At 48.2% G+C, this 23143-nt stretch overlaps 1 protein-coding gene across 1 annotated transcript in view; it reads left to right on the top strand.

Annotated features, from left to right (window-relative positions):
* The window catches only part of LOC144142501 (nose resistant to fluoxetine protein 6-like), a 90885-nt gene that overhangs the window by 40101 nt on the left and 27641 nt on the right, over positions 1-23143 (top strand). The window contains exon 9 of the mRNA XM_077674055.1: positions 14803-14968. Coding sequence (XP_077530181.1) covers positions 14803-14968 — 166 coding nt within the window. The remainder of the gene's footprint in view (positions 1-14802; positions 14969-23143) is intronic.

Here is a 23143-nt window from a genome sequence, read left to right as displayed (position 1 = left end):
TAGGCTTAGCTTGGCTCGCTGGGCAGAAGTTCCTTCAGCGGTGGTCCACTCGGTTTATCTGTGCAATAAACAATCAAATAGAAGTCCCTACTCTCCCCTATTTATTGTTGTGCTGATGGCGATATGTTTTGTCGTGAACTGTTGGCGTTGTGATCTATAGTGATCTGTCGGTGCATTAGTGGTTGCAGTAGTGCGTGTTGGCGGTGGTGAAGTGTAGCGAGTGCACGACACGATGCTGTTGTAAACTGTTACAACGCATAGTTAGCGTGGTTTCCGGCTTGGTACAACTGTCTTACTGTGTTTTCGATTTTAATCATTGGAACTGTTGCTATTTTTGGCGGCCCGTCTAGTATTTAGCTACAGTGTGCCTTTGTATTAGTTATTATTAAATTCTCCTTTGCACTCCAGCAGTTTTCTGTTTCAGGGGGGGGGGGGGAGGTAGCAATGTTTATGGTTAACAACATTACAAAATATAAAATATGCGTCAGCCACAAACAGATATTTTGTGCGGCAGTACGCCTGTTTTGCGGCGGATGCCAATGTTTGTTCTGTGAAGCATTTGCGACTTGAAGTCGGCTGCTTCAATATTCACGGACTACTGCGATAGTCTACTTTAGAAGCAGTCTTGGAATGAGAACGCAGCGCTTGTTTGAACACAAAAGCAATAAGTTGCTCATTAAGCGATAAAACAGGACAGAAAATCCACTGGCTGTGAAACGCCGCTAGAAAATTCTTTTTGGCTGTGGAAGAGCGTGTCGTTCCATTTGAAGAAGCGCGCAGCCAGAGAGGACGGCGGTGTTTATTTCGAAGGAGTACGGTGCTTTATTTGACACTCGGTAGCACAGGTACGCGCCGGCCCCATGACGATGAGAGGATCCGCGCGGCATTTGGCCATAATAAGACCACATTTCCAACTCACAAGACGTGCTTGTGTGTCCCGACGCAAAGGAATAGAATGGTGGTGATCAGGACACGTGTCGTAAAAATCGCCAATGACGAAGAAAGTGGAACGGGCAGCGGCGAAACTTATCGAGGAGGCCGTTTTACGCGTCACTTGGCTTTCAGGGCATTGCTGAGAGAGTGAGCATCGCAATCGATTCTGAAGGTTCAAAGCCTCGCTAGCTCCGGCATCGACAGGTTCGCAACGCGTCTGCAGTTTGTGGCCACCGTTCACGCAAACGAGAAAATTTCAAACACAGCGAAAAGCGCCGAACATTCACCAAAGCTTTCGCCTACACTACATGACAATAGTCGTCGTAGTTTTCCGACTCCCTTTGTCCCGTTCGTTTTGACGCTTTTTGCAGACAATATGAAGAAAAAGGAAGAAGTACGAACATATTTATATGTTATACCTGTTGACACACAAACAATGCGAATCAGTACAATCGTATTCGTAATTGGGTCACAACTCCAGATTCGTGACTCAATAAAATATTGAGAAAAAACAATTTAAAAAGGATCTAACCCACGCGTAGCTAAATTAAGGAAACCCTGCAAACCTTTTCACCACTTTTTTCTACATCTTAAATGCTTTCAGAACTCATGTCAACAGGCACATGCAGTACCTTGAAGAGGGGCCACAAAGTACCTAAGCTGAAAATTGCTGCTCTATGCCCATAAGATAACTTGGAAACCTTCTCAGAAGGTTTTTCTCTCTTTCCCGAGTCTTGGCGTTATTTGAGTGCTTGAATTACGTCACTGCAGCAATGTAACCGCTATTGGCCGCTAATAAAAGCATAAAGAGAAGGCGGATGGTTTAGCTGCGACGAGGAAATCACGCAGTGCCGCTCCGTGCTGTTGATATTGTAGCTTCGACAATGCTACCAGACACGAAGGCAAAAATGAAAGCCTGTGTTAGGAGGGTTGCAGAGTCCATTTAATAACTGAATATTTCCGAGTGCTTTCTGGCACAACTTCTTTTATTTAGACCACATCTTGATTCTGGCCTGTTTGTTTGCGCAGCTTTTTAAGCCGATCTCCTCTTACCGGGACAGTATGTTTACAATACGCACTTGTGTCACAAGTGTCCAAGAATGTGAGGTATATATTGGCGATCGTTTCCAGCAGTGGAGAAACGGTGTGACCAACATTGTTACCGCATGCGAAACCTTTGGCGATTATCAGATGAAACAAGAGTGCGTAATGAACGGCAGCAGGGTTAATTTATTTAAAATACTGCCGCCAAGCGTGCAGTGTGTTTGTTTAGTTTTGTTTTGGTTTTGCCGCTTTGCTGCGCCGGGCAGTGTTATCGGTGTTGTCTGTGGGCCAAGTGAAGCGCGTGTACCATTCTTTTTTTGTTATGCCGCCTGTGTTATCGCCTTTGATAGCGAAAGTGTTTTCAACTAACGTCACCAGCCTAGAATAATCTTCTTTGGTCTACAGTGTTCTGGATGTAATTCGACGGTTCGAGAAACACTCGCGCTGAAAGATAAACGCCCGCAGGGCGGATGCCGCGGTATTCGATTCGCCGACACTCGCCTACGTACGTCACTTTGTTGACTGCTGCTTCGCCACCAGTGTATTCTTTGATATGTTAGGGGAGCACAAGTTCGCTCCAATAAACTTGTTTTTCCTTCAAGCCAACTGCGTCGTCTTTGGCTTCGTGACAATACACATTGATTTTTTTTTCCCGAAAACAAACAGAAATAGCCTTAAGCGCTGCGTCGGAAAGAAGCGAGACAACTGGTAATGAAAAAGGGTACCATCGTCCTCCATTCGTTCTCAGGGTTAGCCCGCTGGAATAACCAAACGGGGCCCATGGCACCAACGCCGGTAACTGCGTTCGGTGGGCTTAGCCGCCTAGAAGCAGCCAATACCGCTACCGCTCGGCCGACCTATAGGAATGGTGCTGCGGGTGATGTTGTTACAGATGGCCTCCCTGTAGCAAAATCGGCCGCAGCATCGTTCCGTCTAGAGCACGCCGCAAATAATGGTTGTTTGTAGCGTACTACTACCACCATGACATTTTTTTATTTCCAATATCCCTCCATTGAGCTACTTTTCTTTCATTGCTCGTAGTACAATCGCTGGATAGCCATTTTGTCAACCTTATTGACACTTATAATCCACCTGTTATTAATGCTCCGCATTAAATGCTGAGCCAAACCTCTATCTCTTCACTTAACCCAGAATTTCAAGATTCTAATTTTCTATCCCCAAGCGTTACTCCTTTTGAGTCTCATTTCCGCAGCTCATTGGTTAGACGTAATTTTTTTTACGCGTTCATACGTTCCAAATCACCTGCAGCGCTCCCTAATTGTATATACACTATTCCTTTCTGGTAGCGTACTGTTCATCAGCTCAGGGTGCTTGCCGAATGCACGTCCCACTTCATAATGATTCTACTGCCTGCTTTCGTTATCGCGGTGTGGAGCAACACTCAAAACTTGACAAAGCTAGTCAGATTCTTATGTCTCTTCTAGTATTTCATTACAAAAGTTCAAGGGGAGCCTCTCTGTACTCCTCTTTAACGTTACTTTCGACTTTATGATATGCTTAAACCTAAACCACTGAGCTGTCTGAGTACGTTTCCTGGGGCATTCTTTGCAGTTCTCTTTCTGATTCAGTGAAAAAGACATTGGCATCCGCAAATTTAAGCCGGCTCAAATATTTTGTATTCACTCGCATCAAGCTACCAACTACCGCATCGAGGCATGCTGTAAATAAAATTTCGGTGAGATAGCGCGTCCTTGTTTGCCGCCCTTCCTGATACGGAACTTCCCACTCTTCTTATAAAATGTTATCCTTCCGGAATACTCCTGGCACACAACTGGTTATTATGAGCAAAAACATTCCAAAATAGTGTGCGGCAAAACACTCCCAATAAATGCAATTTAATGGCCCAACCTCACTCAATTTTCACCTCGACAAATTTATTTTGGATTTGTAGTACCTGCCCCAAATCAGGTGGGACACGAGTGGTAGCCCCGTGCAATGCCTCGCTAATCAGTCAGAAGCGTTTAAAAGAGCTCCGCCGTAGACCACGCTGCACCTACCGGCGGATCACGTAAACAGCCATGACGTGCCGGTAAAGCTCCTGCCATGCGGGAGCCGGCTGGCTGAGGTATTTTAAATGCAGAGCATTTCTTAGCCTCGCCTGTTCCTGCGTCGGACGGTGTCAACAGTTTCGCGTCCGCAGCAGGTGCGCCTCTCCTTCCCTCCTCTCTCTCAACAGCAGCTGGCGCGCGCATGCGTCGTAGTCAGCCCGTTCGCTCCGTCGCGGTCTCGGCCTAACAGGTGCGTGTTAGAAGCGCGGTGGGTAGTGGAAGGGCGCGCGCTGCTTGCGCATGCGCGCTCTCCCCCCCCCCCCCCCCCCCCGTACTGCTCTCCCTCTACTGCGCGCGCTGCAAATATAGCGGCTAGCGGTCGCTCGTGTTTCCGTCACTGCGTTGCTCCTTCCTTCCTTGGTTGACGCTCGTGCCCACGTTTACTCGTGTCTGCTACTCCCGCATCACGGAAGAAGCGATGGAAGCAACACTGCCTTCAACCAGTACTGAGGCCCCAATGCTCTGCATTTACTCGTGTTCCCCTCGCGGGAAGGCGCGGGAATTTTTTTTGGCTGAGGTACTTTGTAGCCCCTTTGCAAAGTACTGGATGTGCCTGTTGACATGCGTTCTTAACTCTGGCGAGCCACGCAGCTGGAGAACCGGTCAAGGCTCTGCTGTGGACTCTTTTGCTGCCCCTTGCGCGCGTAGAGCTTGCGCGCAAACTTGCGTCCTTCCTGCTGGCAGTCCGACCGCTCCCTCAACGGCTGCAACGTCACTTCAATAGCCGCGCTATCCTCTTTTTTTATCGCTCACTTTTGCTTAACGCTTGCGGCGGCCACGCGCATATTTCAGCGGTTATATTTTGCATCTTGCTCTCTTTTTGGGCAGACTATACGGTAACCGGGTTTTCAAGAGGGCGAAATTTTGAGTGGAGTTGGCCTTTAAGGCGCTAAAGCTCCGGCGGAAGATCAGGCATAGAGTAATGTACGAGTGCAAAATAATTGGCACTGACCTGAGACTCTTTGGTACGCAGGAAATGTTTACCGGCGATTCCTGGTAGAAAAAATACGTAAGGCTTCGAGTACACGACAAAGCAGTACTTGATCTTGGGGTGTTGTAGCGTAAGAATGCGAATTTGTCCAAGCTTTGTGGTGTTAACTAACTCGCGGTGTAATCTCGTTCACACGGGCCGCGTGTTTGTACTTTGCCTACACGGGCATCACGACCTTTGCTGCGGCATCACAGCAGTGGCCATTTTCTGACATGAGTTCAGGTGTAGCTACCGAAGCCTTTCTCACCATTTAGTGACCACCGTGGGCAAATTTCATCTATACAGTAAATCATAGTTGGTTCTTATTTAACGCACGCATATCTCTGGTCTAACTATGTAAAAGAACAACCTGTTTAGGCTGCAACGTAAACGCTACTTTCAATCTTCTTGGTGAGTGCCCTGCCATGCTTTATGAATTTGCGGTTGCTGGTCCTTCTAAATTGGAACATTACGGAAGGCGTAAGGAACTGGCTTTGTTATCCTAGACAGAGCCGGGAAAAGACAGGAGAAGTCCCGATAGCTTGTCCGCCCGGTTTCTGTTCGCCGGTATGTCGCTGTATGATTAGGGATCTTAGGCGTGCAAACAAAAGCAAGGACAGCTTTGAGTACAATTCTTTTTTTATCCAGAAGATTCTTTTTTCAGAGTATTGCAAGGAAAACTGGCGTGTGCCATGCTACTTTAACTATTTATGTCATAGTCCGCGTACGGAACATTTAATTTGTCCACGTTAAATGAGAAATGGTTGTAATGCTCCTCCATGTCCCTCAGTTATATTTATTGTTGAGATCATCGCAGAAAATCGCGCATTTTTAGTGCCAAGCGCATGAGAAATCTAACCACTTCTTTCAGAGACACCTCCAGACTACATGAAACATATTTCTCTTGCGCATTGTAACAAGTTGCTTACGTATAATGCACAAAAAAGGGGCGCTGCAAAAAAAAAAAAAAGCAATTGTTGACTGCCCCACCACGGACGTTCATGAGTTACAGAATATCTTTCATGATGGCAGGTATTGGAGCGCTTAATAAAAAATAACTCCCCATGTCGGACAATATGTATTCTATCCCGGTAATTCTACGTAATGCCCACCACGTATGAAAATATCTACCGCTGTTTCAAAGCGCTGTAACAGATACTGAATTGGCGAGCTGAACGGAATGACATAACAGCAGTAGCGCAGTAAATTGTCATGACCGAAGCACGAAGGGTCTAATAAATTGCTTCGGAATTCGACTATAACGGATGGTATACTAAAATGCTGTGGCTAGCGTTCCGTAGAGACGGAACGATATACAAGTGCTAAAGTTCCGTCCAGACGGAACGGAGCTCTGCGGGTTATCCCTCCGTCCAGACGGTATACAACTGAGAGCTTAGCGTTCCGTCCAGACGGAGCCGGCGGGAAATTTTAGTTCCGTTCTGACGAAAGTTAAAGCGGCTGATTATACGCCATGCGGACTATTCAGATTTCTGTAGAGGTTGCGCCTCGGATAATGGCGCTGTTGTACCACGTTCGATTACCCCAGGTCATGCTTTATTATTTTTTTTTTTGTTTGCGTGGTTGTGCCAGCGTTTAGTAACAGCTAACTTCGCGCCCACTTTACAATTGACGCAGTGAGAGCAGTCGGTCTTGACTCTGCACTCAACCGGCCGCTCCGCTACTGCTCACTAGAGCCAAGGCCGACGTATCCCTCGCCAGAATTTCGATCATCTGTAGTTTGTAATGGTGATCACTAATTAACGGTTATTCTGTCTAGTCATTGAGCGGAAGTGGTTCATTCGGCTGGGTAAATATCAAGAAAGACTGCTCTCGCTGCTTGTTGTGAAGCGGGCGTGGTCGAGGTGGCGGCTTGGAGTTCCGTTTGACGGAATTAGAGTTTGTATGGAGACTCGGCAGAAGAAACCGCAGGTAAGTCTAACAGTGGTTACTAAACTCTAACCGCGGTTATGGCAAACTGCGGTTTTGGCTGTTACACTACAAATTCAAAGTGTGGTGATCATGGTCACTTGTTGTGAGCGTAACAAAAATAAATGAACACACTTTTAACTTGACAAGAAAAAAACAAAATGGAAGCAGTGTAGACAAAAGGAAATATTGTTAAAACAGTCGCTTCAGACCCAAACGCAACGCACTCGCGCGCGGCGAGAGGGGCTTCCACAACAGCTCGCAACCGGCTTGGTTTTCTCGCGTTTGCTCGGTGTTGGGAACTTTAGGCTTAGCATCGCGGCGGATATTTGACCGCCGCTATCTCTTCAACTGCGAAGTACAATCCATAGCACAATTTTTCACCACATTAGCATCCACTTTCTAGCATGTGGAAGTTCTTTTCCGCGATCAGAATGATTTCGAAGAGCGGCGACAAGCTGTTGCTGCCGTGGTCTGTGCCGGTTCGAGCCGGTTTCAGTGCCATGCGGGCAGGCGCGCCGGCATGTTTGCAGGCACGGCCGACGTGCGCGCCGATCGTTTTCGAGTGCTGAAAACGCACCATGATTGCCTGATCTGGCGAACGACACGCGGAATTGACAAATATAGCACGGCTTTTGTCGTAGTTGATCGGGTGGATCGGGAAACGAGCCGCTGCTGACTGGCAGTCGCGCTGACTGCGAGAGCGACGCAAAGAACGCAAGCGCCTCTTGGGGGCATCTTTGGGGCGCCCGCCCTTCGTCTCCTCCGAACGCCAGGTGATTTTTTTTTTACCTCCGCTGATGCGCCGCAACTTGCGTCCCAACTGACTTGTGCGATTTTGAGCACTGCGGCTGCGGGAACTGCGGTTAGCGTGACCGAATTGAGGTGGTCAAGCTCAGTGTGCATGAAGCACGGTTAGCGGGGTAACCGCAGTTTCATCTGTCGTGTAACGCAGCAAACTGCGGTTTTGTCTAACCGCGGTTCGCTTAACCGTGGTGAACATTGCCCGTGTAACTGGGGTATTAGTCCGATCGCCTTTCTTAATTTTTACCCAACCGGTCAAACCGCTTCCGCTCATTGACTAGCCAGAGTCACATTTGATTTATAATCAATATCAATAAGCTTATCAGCCGTCAAACGAACCGCCAAGCTCGACCACGCCCGCTTCACAATGAGCAGCACGACCAGTCTTTCTTGATATTTACTCAGCCGAATGAACCGCTTGCGCTCATTAACTAGCCAGAATAACCGTTAATTAGTAATCACCATTATGAACTACAGATGATCGTAACTCTGGCGATGAATACGTCGGCCTTGGCTCTAGTGAGCAGTAGCGGAGCGGCCGGTTGAGTGCAGAATCAAGACCGACTGTTCTCACCGCGTTAATTGTAAAGTGGGCACGAAGTTAGCTGTTACTAAACGCTGGCACAACCACGCAAAAAAAAAGTCAAGGCGGGCACTGCGGCATCGGTCACGCATGATCTGCACGGGTCAGTGATATCGATACCGTTCTGACTCGCCCTCTGCGGTGGAATGCGCAACTCCCTTGGCACTTCCAAAACGTGGAAGTTGCTGCGCTTTTTTATAGACCCCGGCCAGAGCAAGACGGAATCCCAACGCACAATGTCCAGAATCCTTCATCAACACTCGGGAAACGCACGAAACCTGCTCGCCACTCTTACAGCCCGCTATCTTCCTACTCACCCTACGGAGCCCCTTCCCCCATACTCTGGACATCCATCTGCATGAGGTTACGGCCGCTTTGGACAAACTTCGCCGCAATTCGGCGCCAGGAATGAACCAAATAACCAAAAAGACCCTGGCTAACCTGGACACCCTGATTATCACTATAACATCTGGCAGACGGGCTTACTCCCAGATGAATGGAAAACAGCGGAAGTCAGGCCAATAGCTAAGCCGGGAAACCACCGAGTACTGATAACCTTCGACCAATTTGACTCACATCATGTGTAGGCAAATTATTGGAACACATCGTTTTAAACAGGCTACAAACGTATCTCGAACCCATGTTTGGCTTTCGCCCTCGCCTGTCTACGCAAGACATCTTACTCCAGCTCAAGAAAAAGGTAATGTGGCCGGCTACCCGCAACTCACCCACAGTCATCCTTGCGCTGGACCTCAAAGGGGCGTTTGACAATGTTAAGTATGCAGCAATCCTCTCGCAACTAAATACTCATGACTGCGGGCTTAGAATGTATCAGTACATCAGAGATTTCCTCACAGGTCGTAGGGCAATACTTAAAGGGGGAGACCTAGCCACAGATCCGGTCCTGCTGGGCAGCCGCGGCACACCCCAAGGGGCAGTGCTCTCCCCTTGGTTGTTGAACATTGCGCTCCCCGGTCTCCCTCCCTTATTGGATTCAATACCGGGCATACATCACGGCTTGTATGCAGATGACATTACCTTCTGGTCGAAGACAGGATCCCTAGACGAGATAGAGGAGCGCCAACAAACTGCAGCGAACACGGTGAATCGTTACGCCAAGTCTTGCGGCCTCCAATGGGCTCCACAAAAATTGGAGCTCCTCCTTGTTTCTACAACAAACTCCTCCAGAGGCCACCCACTGCCATCATCCACATGGACGGCCACAACATCATTCCCTCCTCGCATATCAGGATCCTTGGTATGACCTTTCAAGCCGATCGAACAAACTTCACCCTAATAAATAGGCTGAAACATACCTCGGACCAAGCCACACTTATGATCAGGCGTGTAACCACCAAAACACGGGGGATTCGCGAGGCGGCCACCCTCCGCCCCATCCAAGCATTCATAATCTCAAGAATTGCATACGCCATTCCTTATTCTCTTCTCTCTAAGTCAGAAATGGAACGGCTAGATGTCGTCATTCGGAAGGCTTACAAATAAGCCCTCGGACTTCCCGTCAGCACGGCTACCGACAAGCTATTGAAGCTAGGCCTGCCGAATACGGTCGACGAGCTCATAGAAGCCCATCTTCCGAGCAATAGATTGAGGCTGGGAGTCACAAGCACAGGGAGGACTCTTCTCTTTCGTCTGGGGCTCACTATCCCTCTGCAGCGTCAGATGAAAAAAAAACAGCGTAAAAAGGGCGCAAACAACGCAGGAGAGACGAGAGAACACAACGTTGTGTTGTCTCGTCTGTTTTCGTGTTTCGCGTCCTTTTTCGTTGGCTTTTTCATCCGTCGATATGTACCAACTGGCCCAGCAAGCGGCACTTCTGCAGCGTCAGGCATCTCAGATGAGAAATCTCGACCACAATATCAGGAAACAGCTGAACTAATCTCGACCACAATATCAGGAAACAGCTGTACGTTTCACCTCCCCTTAGAAACATGCACCCCGTGCATCACACTGGGCGCAGGGCGGCAAGAGCCAAGGCCATCCACATATACTACGGGAGGGAACCAACCACAGCATACACGGACTTGTCTTCCTATCCCGGCATAAGATCAATGACAGCCGCGGTTGTCCATTAGAATAAGCACGTCAGCAGCCTAACCCTGCCCGGATACGACCCCTTAGAAGCGGAAGAAGCGGCCATCGCTCTCGCCATAACGCAAACTAAAACCAGAGTATCATCACGGATTTGCAGCAAGCGTGCCGTAACTTCTTGTGCGGGCGAATTCACCGGACAACCCACCAAATCATCTGCCAGCGTCCACCAGACAGATCCATCATGATCATATGGGCACCCGCCCACTCTGCCGTCACGGGCAATGAAACCGCCCACCTGTTGGCCAGAGAGTTATCCCGTCGGACCCCGGGAAGCGAGCAGGAGAGGTCAACCCCACTGATCACGTATCACGAGATAACACACCACTATAACTTGGGACGTATCACCTACCCAGCACAGAAAAAACATCTAATGAAAGAGGAGGAATGGCAGCTCCGTGCACTCCAGACGAATACTTTTTCCCATCCCACTGAATGCCATATATTGCACCCCACCCCCGCTATGCCATATCACTGAATGCCATATATTGCACCTATTCCCCGCTATGCTGCTTCTGCGAAGCCCCCAGGACGCTCTTTCATATGGTAGGGGGCTGCGTGAAAGCCCCTCTACATTCGCGAAATCTCTCCATTTCACCTCACGAGCTTTGGGAGAGAGCTCTGACCAGCTCCGACCTCAATGACCAGCGCCTGCTTGTGTTAAGGGCTGTTGAGGATGGGAAAGCTCAAGCAGTGTTGGACTGAAGACTCCTCCCCATTGCTTTTCGCAATAAACACGTTTACTCCCTCCCTCCCTCCCTCCCTCCCTCCCTCCCTCCCTCCCTCCCTCCCTCCCTCTAGACGAGATGTTTCTGCTCTTGCGTCTAGGCAGCCTGGAGTTTTCAGCTATCAATGTGGGCTGTTGCACCTTAAAATTACGCGCCGCTTCACTCCATAGACCCGCACGGGACGTTTAGGGTGCCTGACAGACACTCCAAGCATGACGAAACGGTTCTTCACCGCGTGCGACTAAACGTCGCTTACACAAGTTATTTTCGTTTCAATATGAAACAGGCCTCTTCCACCCTCTGCATTCTTTGTGACGTGCGAGAGGATTTGAACCACGTAGTATGTGAATGTACGCGGTACAGAGCAGCTAGGACGTCCCTTTTAGTGTCCTTTGGCCTTCCGAATTCTAGATAACTAGATATAAGTGTCGTGTTAGTCCCTTGGTCTAACTCCAAACGAGAATCTCGAGCGACAAAAGCTCGATTGTCTCTCCTGCGAAGCACAGGACTTGACCAGACTCTCTAAACAGGACCCTATTAATGAGCGCATCACCGTCATCCTAGTCACCAATTTCATTTTTTTCATACATCTGGTGTAGCAACCTAGGTGCCTAAACTGCCGGGTAAACTCACCAGTATATTTAAATACCACTATATCTCTCTCCCACTCACTTCCGTCTCGCAAACTGCTGCGTACTCATAAATATCGCTTTGCTGCTAGGCATGCTAATGCTGTGTTTTCATAAGGCCGTATTAAGCAGGAGGCAACATTTTCCAAAGCTCTAAATACATGAAAAAGGTACACACGCAGAGCATGCATAGGCAAGTACAGTGGCGACTTCTGCCTTAGAATTGTATATTGCATTCATGAAGATTTACGAGTCGCGGACCAATCCCAACCCACGTTCTTCCGATCCACCTTGTGGTGTCCTCAAGCACTTATATATGTGTGCCTAAAAATTGGCCGCGTATCTGCTCCTTTCACCGCAACTGTCGACAAAAGAAGATAGTCTTTGTCGACATCTGCCAAGTAGGTGCCTCACTTCGCTTTCCCGCTCACATCTCATGTTGCCCTCTTGTGTAGCGCTCCTCCCAAGGTAAACACGCTCAAGGTTTGCTCAAGTCAGCTTACATTTACCGCGTTCCACTGCTCCAGGACGGGTACCTCGTTGCCAGCGCTGCTGTACGGCGGAAACGCGCGTGAATCGAGGCGCCCTACTTCAACGTTTACAGAACCGCGGTGCGCTAGTCCACGTGCGTTGCAAGCAGAACGTGGAACGTATCTAGTGGTACCATTTGCAACTGCTGCCGCTTGATTTTTTTTAGATGCCGCCACAAGCTATAGTGGCGTGGGCGACAGCAGACGACAGTGTGATTTTTTTTCTGCAGTAGATGTAGTATGTCATTTCGCAAAAATCAAGCATCTATGAATTTTTGATAAAGAACACTGTAAATATCCCTTGTGTATTAACTTTCTGTCTTATATCTGCGTAATGTCTTGTCTTTGTTCAACATTGTTGACAAGTATGAACATATAAACTGGCCTTAGACGTTTAGATTTGGCTGTGAGTATATAAGACTATTGCGCAGACTTCGTTTCACTTTGGCCGGGTGGTTGAATCGAGTCACGGACTGACAGACAGACAGACCAAACAGTTTGTTTGTTTAGACTTCTAGTAATAAACCATTGGTAAGCAGGGAACTCTTTTACAGAACGATAGTTTTTCTTGGGCTACTTAAACCCAGAAATTTTGGTCTGTCTGTCTGTCTGTCTGTCTGTCTGTCTGTCTGTCTGTCTCTCTGTCTGTCTGTCTGTCTGTCTGTCTGTCTGTGACAGGCGTTAAATGGACAATGAGTTGACTACAAACCGCTTCACTTCAGTAAAATGTATTGACTGCCGGATCTGAACAACAAATATCTCAGGTTTAATGCAAACTGCACATAATTGTAACCTCCAAGTTCAAACCTATTAAGGTAGTGATATGCCACATGGTGGAATTTTCCACAATCACTAAGTGATGTCCCTGTGTAACGTCCTCTGCCAGCTTGCACTTGATTTGCTAATGGGCGTGAAACAAAGGCAATATGGACAACACCTTTGTGCCATCTCTGTGTGTCTTGTAACAGAGTGACCTAGGGGCGCCGCACACCTTACTCTGACTTCGAGCACTGACAACGTTTTAAAAATATAATAAACTCGTATCTCCTGCTTTCTCATTGCACAGTGCTTGGCATGTAGTCAGCATGCTGAGTGTCCCATTTTGTTTAGGGACCCACATACGCCCCAAGAAAATTCCAGCACGTAATAGGGGGTGTGCAGGGATCAGGTAATTCGAAGTCTGCCCTTCCAATTGGCCATACGTCGGTTAGGAAGCATTGTTTCCGGCCGAACTAAACTCCAGTGAAGCATGAACTCCCCAATCTTTCCAATAAAGCAATAATAGACGTCTTTTAAACGGCACGCAGCTTTTTTTTTGTCCGAGAGCCTCATGTGGCCAATTTTTGGGCGAAAAATCGGCCTTGCTACTTGGCACAGAAAATGTCCGGTGTAGCAGAAAAGAAGTCATTAATAAGTATCGCCCGGCAGAGCAAAAACCTTTCGCCTTCAAACCACGTAGAAGACATTAGTGCCCGAAAATTTTTATTTAAAAGGTGTGGTGTTTTATAGTGCCCCGAGCGCCTGTTCTGCCGCAAAGGATGTTTTATTCATGGAGAGATCTTACAATAAAGTCGATCTTTCCATTCTCCAGTTGAATCGCATGTTTCGTCACGTCAGCAGCTATGTATGAGAGTTAGGTACCTAAACCGCGGAGTTAAATTGCTGTCTCCGTGTAAAATCCTAACCGTGAAATTCAAGACGACCCAGAAGCAAGGCCAAACGGACTCGATACCAAAACGCTCCTGGTTACCGTTGGCCTGCCTAGGTGGCGTTCCGGGTTCGCTACCATGTTCAGTCCACTTCTCTCTGAATTTGTACGTGCTGTATTTTACTACGGTTCATAATAATAGTTGTGTGAAAGACTGCATGTGTCTCGACAAACAGAAACAGGCAAGTGGCAGTGTGTCACATATGCCAGTTGGCCCAGTGCCGTGGCACGGACTATCAGCGCGACTGAAAAACGTGTGCACGGCAGCGGGGCGCGCGCCATCGACCAGCGATAGTGCCGTATGCAATGGCGTACACGTTTACGTGTTAATTCGGAGTTTCTACTGTTCCCTGCACCATTCGTACAGTATTAAAATATGCACTAAACTCCAAACTCATTCAACCTGTTTTGCTAATCTATAGGGCTGGTTTACCTTTTATTCGATTGTATTCGATATTGTCGGCATCGGCCAGTTGCAGAAGCCAACCGTAATGCTTTGTAACTCTTGTGGGGGAATGTAGCTGGTGAGTTGCACGTCTATACTTTGTTTAGTATAGACGTGCAACTCACCGCAGCTACAGCTAATTTATTTGAAGCTTGCATTCAATGCGGTATCAGCCTTATTATAAAGATGCATTCATTTCAATGAACCAAACTGCCATTGTGTCTTCATGGCTTCTTTAAAAGATAGGTTTGCGGCTCACACGACACGCATGGATAACCCGCCAGCCTTTACTGATTGCCTTACTTCCTGTTTTCTTGTTTTCAGGGTAATGGTACCTGTCATGTTCCTGATTATATGCATGCAGTTGCTTCCGCTGGTGGTTCAAGGACCTACCACTGGACAATACTACCGGAACGTTCAAGATATGATTGACAGGCACTGGGCCGACTTCCTGCTCCAGATATACAATTTCAAGCACGAAGTACACTCGGTAAGAGGTCTTGCGCTGAACGGACAGCTACTAGAGGTCACATTCGACACAGTTGGGGCGAGAGGGGTAGGGTTTAATTAAGTTGAATTCATTTTGCTCTTTCTGTTACCCTGCTAACCCTGACTGTTAAGCACTTTTTGTTACGTTTACTTGGCACATGTTTGAGGTTCTTTAGATGCGAAGCAGCTTAAGGTCGAGCCTGTTCCCTCCGCCGTTGTGTGGGCGCCGTTGTGCGGCGTCCACACCCCCACTGCGCATGCCTGGCCAGGCACCGCTGATGATGATTGTGGCAGGATGCCCCTAGAGATTGGCCAACCAAAGAATCCATCACGAGATAGCTTCGCGTTCAGCCACCGTCGTCATCTTCCCGTAAGGGAACACTGAGTAGTATGCGAGGCATTCCTCCTCTCCTCTCTGACGCTCCTCTCCTCTCCGACATTCCTCTTCTCCTCTCCAGTATTGCGCAACGAATGGCAACACCTGCGGCTCCGCGCGCAATAATGCGAAGCAGCTTAGGGTTACAGACGCGACGGTAGCCGCTGCATACTCCGCTGGGGCCCCACTGTAGCTCCGCGGTATAAATGACGCGCGCACGCGCTCCGCTCTCTCATTCTCCTCCCGGAACACCGCGATCGAACTGAAAACAAATGGGAACTTGAGTCGACCCCATGGCTGCTTCGCATACTACTCAGGGTTCCCCTACGGGAAGATGGTGAATTTTTTTGCTTCTCTTTTGTTTTCTTTTTTGCCCTCTGCTGTATCTTTCAATCTGTTCGACGCCGTTGCTGTCAATCACATGGTGGGCAGTCGCCCCGTCGAGCTGCTCCGTGCAGCTTTTTGCGGCCACTCCTTTCCCTGTACCCATCTGTACCCATCTGCCATAGTGAATGATATCAATAAGATCGTGACTTTAGGATGAAATCCGCCAAAAGATAACTCACTAAGCTGGAACCAAGTGGCCCACCTTTTCCACCTTTGCGGTTGATAAGAGCACAGCTTGGAAAGTAAGTAATCATGATTATGTTTTTGATGCGGTAGAAGCGTAGTAGCGTATTTTTTCAACAACACGGAGGCAGGGGCGTTGTTTTCGTGAATTCTCGGCCAAAGTGGACAGGAGGGAGTGGTAGAGCGGTAGGAGGAGATAGAGGGACGAGGGAGGAAAGTGCATAAAGTTCGTAAACACAAATATTGCAAGCATCCGGAATTGCACTGCCAGTGCAAGCCCCACAGAGAGTGGGTCGAATGATTTTTCGTGAATTTTTGTTCTAATGCCCGATACCCCGAGGAAAATTAATCCTGTTGGCATCTCTAACTGTTGTTCAAAAAATTTCTGGAGTTTCACGCGCGAAAGCTACACTTAGGTTATGAAGAGCGCCCTAGAGAAGAACTGAATATTAATTTAACCATTCCGAGGTGTCTTACGCGGGCCGGAATTTCGGTGCACACGCGTTTTCGTTTCTCGCCTCAGTCACAACATACAAGGCGCCATGGACCGGTTTGAACCCGTGGCCTTTCGGGCAGCAGCGTGACGCCTTAAGCACTGCACCAACCCAGCGAATATTTTAATGGAGGGTAGGTCGTTTAGATGTTGACGATGTTATTTCGGACTCATGTAATCAGTTTTTTGACCCGCTGCCACAAGTTTGTTGTCATACTAGTTTGTAAATCTTATTCCAAGGACATTTGATGGCATATTTGGCCCACCCCTTATTTTCGTGTTTTTGGGGCTTATCTTAAAGGCTCTAAATGAAAGAGGCAACTATATTCTTAGGGGTGAGCAAAAGGGTGACGACAATTCAAGGCTGCAGTATGCCAGACGAATACTGACAGCTTTACCGTAAAGTTCCGTTAGAACGCCCACCCAGACTACACAGATGTCAAGTGAAATATACGGGATGGGCGATCTTTCGTGTCAGATGGGAAAAAAAATAGAAAGTGGCCGCACAGCCCACCAAACCTGCGGGGATATCAACAACAAATACCAGATGAATGTCGGCTCAAGTGCGGAAAGGACAAGTAAGTGACCGCATCAACACATGAATAGATGATTCCCGTTTATTTTTTTCACTCTTCGGCGCTGAACCCATCGAGTTCTGGGAGTGGGCGACTTTGGGATATTTTAGTAAATTGAATATTGCACCCCTAAAGGGGAGTGAGCGATGTTTCGGGGATGGGCGTTCGCTCGGAACTTCACGGTATTTGTGCCTACAAAAATAAGCTTGGCAACAGGTAATTGCTAAATAAATCCATGGCACGACAGTGTTTGGGCATTCTATGCATTGGGCACTCTATTGGCATTCTATGCATTCACTTTTATTTTGTGAGTATAATTGATTGCACAATCGAAACTTACGAAAGATTTGTTGCTTCAGACTTGCAAGCATTTTTGCAAGGAGTAATTTAAAATTTGTCCGAAAATTGCTACTAAATTGGACGCTGAACGTATTAAGATGGTGGCATTTATTGCCTGGAATAAAAGTTGAGGGACGCTCTAATGACATTTTTATCGCGTATTGAGCTATTTCCGCGGGGAAAATCTGCATGCAAACTACTTATTTCGTTTCGATAAACTCATCGGCCCATCTTTTGCTTTTTTAAAGCGACAGGCTCGTGTGCAACAGTGGTGGCGACATTCCAAGTATTCAGCGTGTTTTTTGGCCCATTTGATCGGCCTACCTGTTTTTTAATTTTTTTTAATGCAATATATGTCTAACCCCCAAGTTTTCATTCCGGTGAAGCCGATACACTTGGCGACGCTTCGGTGCTCCTCCTCGCCACTGCCGACCCCGCTCTCCAACTCTTATCCCCCTCGTCACTCCCGATGCCTCTTTCACAAGCTGCGCTATCGGATGATAACGGTGGTAGCGCCGTTATCAGGCGTTACCAGAGCAACTTGCCCGCTTTAAACGCCAACGTGAGCCCATGATTCTTTTTAAGCATAAAAGGCTCTCGGCGCGACATTTTCGCCTGGGTATTTTACGTCTAAGCACGCGCCCATCACCGGTTGCCGGTTTATGCGTGCAGTGGTTGGCGGTGAAGTAGGGGGGTGTGCATGCACAGGTAGCCTTAATGCCGCTTCCGACCACATGTGCTTTGTGCTGGCGGGAAATTTAAACGTGGAAGTCTCGCTGCGCAATGCGACGTCAGCTGTCCTCAATGGTCGAGAGGTTTGGTTTTGGGTTTGTGTGTTACAGAGGCAGTTAAATGCCTACGACGCGGGACGGAAAGAGACGGCGACTTGTTTGTCTACTAGAATAAAGCTCGAGTTCTTTCAGGTTTTAGCTCCATATGAACAAACGCGTGCAGTTCGTTCGGAAGAAGAATAGCGGGAATCGAAGGAGCTTCTACCGGAACAGAAGCGGGAATGGGTGCGAAAACATCAGAAAGCCGCCACCTCCGCCGTTTCCACTGCAAGTTCCAGCTCGCCGAGTAGCTGGGAATGTCTCCCGGATGGACAGCAACGTTGACGTTACCGAATATTTCTTGTTCAGTTTAAAGGGCTTTTAGAGCGACAATTCTGGCGGTGCATTTCACTTCTAAGCCCACGCATATAACTAGTTCCTGGTTTATCAGGCACGAATTCTTAGTGGCGGGAAGGGAGGAGGGGGGCCGTGCACCACAAAAATAGGTTTGATGCCCTCACTGATGATATGTCCGTTGTGGTGGAAGGAGTTTTAATTGTTGACGTCTACCGCCTCAATGAGGACGTTCCCGTGTCCTCGGTGGACGCGCGGATTGGCTTGGTGTGTTATGCACAGAGTAAGATACCTACGACGCGGGAGCGAAACAGACAGCAACATGTTACTCCACTAGAATAAATCTGGATCGCTTCAAAGTTTTATTGGGATCAGTGCTAATCGGCGATCGGAAGAGAGTTTTGTTTCGTGACTTTGTGCACTTTGTCCAGCTTCGCAAGTCATCCTTGTTCACAAAGTGGAAGGGCACAACTTTTTTGTTTTTTTTACTTACCCTTCCCATCTTTTTCTTTCCGGCTCATTCTCTATTTTTGCACCCATTATTTCCCTCTCCATCCTCATTACCCTTCCGTATGTGTAGGGTAGCCGAACGGACGCTTCCCTGCACGTTTGCCTTTGCCGTTTTTCTGCTGTTTTTTTTATTCCTTCCTTCATCTGCCTATGCATGTGACTATCTTTTGGGAATTCTCCCAGACAGCCGGGCTTAGTGCACAGTTAAAGGAACAACGCATGAACACAGCGGTTCACATAATTGTCAGACAATAACGGTGCCTCGCGGGGGCCTTTGATCGCAGGGTCATAAGCTGGCAGCAATCATAATATTGGAGCTCCTAAGACGTGGCGTGGCTCCACCAGATGGCCGTACTGTTGTCAGTCCGCATAAACACCCAATTCAGTAAAACTTTAATGCCTTTCCACTCGGTGAAGAAGGATGACCGGCGAAGCTGGGCGCAGTCCAAGGAGTGCAGGAAACAATATGTTTGTAATTTTCGATTGAGCATACTTGGAGGTACTGGAGCTTCATTCTAGCGGACAAACATGGGGCTATTCGTTTCACTCCCGCATCGTAGACTCCTTACTGCCAGTGTAACACACCACTCCACACCGCCCAAACACAGATGACAGCAGCCAGGTCGCATTGGGGCGGGAGGCGCAGCCGTCCACGTTTAGATCCCCCACCAGCACAATGCATATGCCATGCGTGAGGGCATAAAAATAGCTACGCGTGCACACCCCCCCTCCCCTTTCGTTCCTTCCAAAACCAAGCCATGCACGCATAAATCCATGTACGCATGCTTATACTTGAAATGAAAAAAAATGCATTTTTCCAACCGCTTCATTACAGAGGGGCGATTTCCCTTACAAACCGGGTGAACTTCCCAAGCGTTGTAGTCCCACACAAGCGTCGAGCGCCAGGCTGGGGCGTCGCTTGTACCCATTAATTTTCCGGTGGCTGCCCGGCGCCACCAAGCAACACACATGCACATGGGGGCTTCTACCGCTGCGGTGGAGGCTCTACTGGATGATCGCCTGTGGCAGGACACGCCGCGAGACTGTTTCAACCCCCGCCAAAGCGGTGTTCAGAAGGCCGGGGTTGCCCCGTCAGATCGACAAGGGTCAGGGGCCCCTCGCAAAGTAAAGGAAGCTTTAAAAGTGTAAATTCCCCTTTCAAAGGTCCGCACTCGACCAGGGACGCCTGATGCAATTAAAGGAAACGGTGGGTACTCGGCGCTGCGCGGATTCGAACACGATACATCCCGCATACGAGGCGAGTGCAGTTCCTCTCAGCCATCGCTGCTGCACGCACGCGAGAATGAATGAATGAATGACCTTTATTTGGGAAGAGGCCTGAGGCACTGGTGGGGGTTGGGGGGAAAAGGAAAAGGGAAGACCCGTATTACAAATAATGATCCCATGACGTTGTAATCGTTTAGAGTTCCTCTTCCGGTTAGCTGCAGGCACAGCTTGAGTGTTCACATAGGCACTAATCGTTAGTATGTGGAGCACTGTCAGGAAGGTTCACACGAGTACAGTCGCGTGCACGAACACTTGAAAAAAGGGTGCGAGTCAGTCAGCCACTATACAACTTTGTACAGACCACTTTGTACAGCAAAGTTTGCTACCCTTTCAAGGGTGCGTGGATCGCCTCTAATAAGCTGCAAGTGCTCAGATAGTGATTGTGGGGCCGCCTGGGACTCTAGGAGTTGCTCTCTGCTACTTGAGAATGTTGCGCAAGACCAAATTAAATGAAAGAGGTTGGGGATAGTATGTGACGCACAGAAGGTACATTTAGATGCCGAAGCCTGATTTCTTGTCCATTTAGAAATGACGTCCGGTGTGTAAGCCGCATCCGCATACACCTTGTTGGCGAATACTTCTTCTCGTCTCGATAGCGTCTTTAAAGGTGTCAAAAAACCAGGTGGGGAGCCTTCAGCTAATCGTTGTCTGCTGAGTAGTTTGAATCTTCGGTACTCTTGTTGACAGTTGGTAGTGGGTACGTCTGTTTGGGCGGACGCAGCGCACTCAGTGACGACAGGGGGGACCAAGGGAGGATTTTGTACACACTCCCGGGCGCGCCGTAGTGGAGGGCTCCAGATTAATTTAGATCACCTGAGGATCTTTAACGTGCGCCGAAATCTCGTGCACACGGGCGTTTTTGCTTTTCGCCTCCATCAGAAAAGTGGCCGCCGCGGCCGGGAAGCTTCGCTCTAAAAAGCCGTTGAGGCAGAAAGTTAGGCTACTTTGTTTTGCTTGAATACATTTCCTGGCGAAAACAAGACAAGAATGCCTAGCAAGCGTCCTGTGGGCTTCATTCGTTGTCGCTGTACTGCTTTCGCTGGTGGAACGTTTTTAAAGGTAAAGTGGCGACAGCTCCTTTTCCCTTGCTCCTTTCACTCCGGCCTCACCCGCGTCGCCGCGCGCCCTTCAACGCTCGCGGTGGTATCACGCCCGGTTATCCCCCTCAGGAATCAGGCGCCCCCTGAAACTCTACGGGGCTGGAAACGCGAAGAGATTTTCTTGTGGAGTACTTGTCATAATGATCCACAATTTTGTGAAGAGGCGTTTGCACAATTTAGAGGATCACATTCTAGCAGAGCCCAGCAAATGATGCGATGTTTGCTTACATGTGCAGCCTGCTGGAGCAAGCACAGTTAGTGAACACCAGGATCAAACTTCAGCGTAGCAAGTTCCCCTTTCGCGGTGGTTTTGTCCTCGCACTCACGTGAGCGAGCTGTGGTCGTGCAATCTGGTGGCCGCAAAGAGTGCTCACGCTCGGTATTAGGCACGTCTGATATTGAAATGAGGAAGTCTGAAAGTTTGCTTGGGCTTGTACAGCAAAGCTGTCTATAGCTAGGATCCAGCAGATCGTCTCCGTCAACAGAGCGACGTCGACAAGAATCGCACGCGAGTGTAGTACCACGTTGCGCCGCCCACTCAAATCCGCTGGATCGTAAAACTGTGCGTCGAATGTTCGTGGTATGAAGAAAAAAACTCATAAAATCAAAAAGGTGGCCCTAAAGCCTTCATATTTAATATAAAACGGCTTTTATTTCATAAAAAATGTCTTCCCGGAAATGCACTTGTGTTCAAAGATGAAGCCGACTTTAAGGGTATTGTTGTAAGCTTGGTCTTCATAAGATGCATTCCCACGTTGAGGGTTGCACAGTGAAGCGCGTCCATCGTCGCAGGAAGTATCATTACAGAAAGTGGCTCCAACTCTTGTTTCATTGAAACTATACTGAAAAAAATTATATGACAAATAGTCGGTAAGACGAATGTAACATTACGCCGAGTTATAATTAGATTACATTGAACACAGTGAAGTTGTAAATATTGTGAAATTCTTGTCTGCTGTAAATACACGAGTGTCTGCAGGTGGGAATCGGACAGTCCCATGTTTGTCCAAGGAATGATACCCTACTTCGTCGAAGTTTCATTCAGGTAATTAACCAGGAAGTAAGCTCAATGGCTAATTACAAACAAATGTGTTTTGCTTCGCGCACCCCTTGGACTACAGCACGGTCACAGCATATTCTCGCTCACGTTGAGGCACAGAACCACAGCTTTGCCGGTAAACCTTCTCCACAGAGTGGAATAGCGCTGTATTTTCTTCCGTTCGTGCGCTGAAGTTATATATCAAGCCCCGCTCAGCCGACCTCCTTCGGAATTTGACAGACGTAAATACAACCTTAAAGTTGTATTTATGTGGAAGTTTGTGCGGAATTAAGTAATTGCGCACAGCTTAGAGCACTTTTTCCGAAAAATTTTAATGCGAAAGGCGCATCAACTTACATGGACCAGCCAGATGCCATTAGCACAGTAACGTCTCTTAAAATGCTGGCGCATACTTTGGCAAGAAATGCCGCAGGCTGTAGTGGATCAATCCCCTATAAAGCATTTTGCGTCGAAGCCACAAGTGCGCAGACCAGTAAGCAACTAAGCACGATTGTAGGCGCTTAGTCTCTTGCACAGCCACAGTTGGTTTATTTCCCGTGTTTGAACAATAACGTTTTGCCACAGGTTAGCTTTCCTACTAGTATGTCCCAGAGGGAGACTGCAGGCCTTAAAGGTTTAGCCAACCTGGAATTTTCGAAAGGTGAAAATAACCTAGTCATATTTCTTGATGCATGGAAGGCGCACTGCGAAATAGCTGATCGTCACGTGTAAAGGACGCAGGTTTCCCCTGCAGTCCCTTGTC

Source organism: Haemaphysalis longicornis, unplaced genomic scaffold (genome assembly GCF_048455015.1).
Source record: "Haemaphysalis longicornis isolate Haplotype H1 unplaced genomic scaffold, Haemaphysalis longicornis Haplotype H1 scaffold_1, whole genome shotgun sequence".
NCBI lineage: Eukaryota > Metazoa > Arthropoda > Arachnida > Ixodida > Ixodidae > Haemaphysalis > Haemaphysalis longicornis.
The sequence above is the reverse complement of the archived record's forward strand: the minus strand, read 5'-3'. Positions and strand labels throughout refer to the sequence as shown.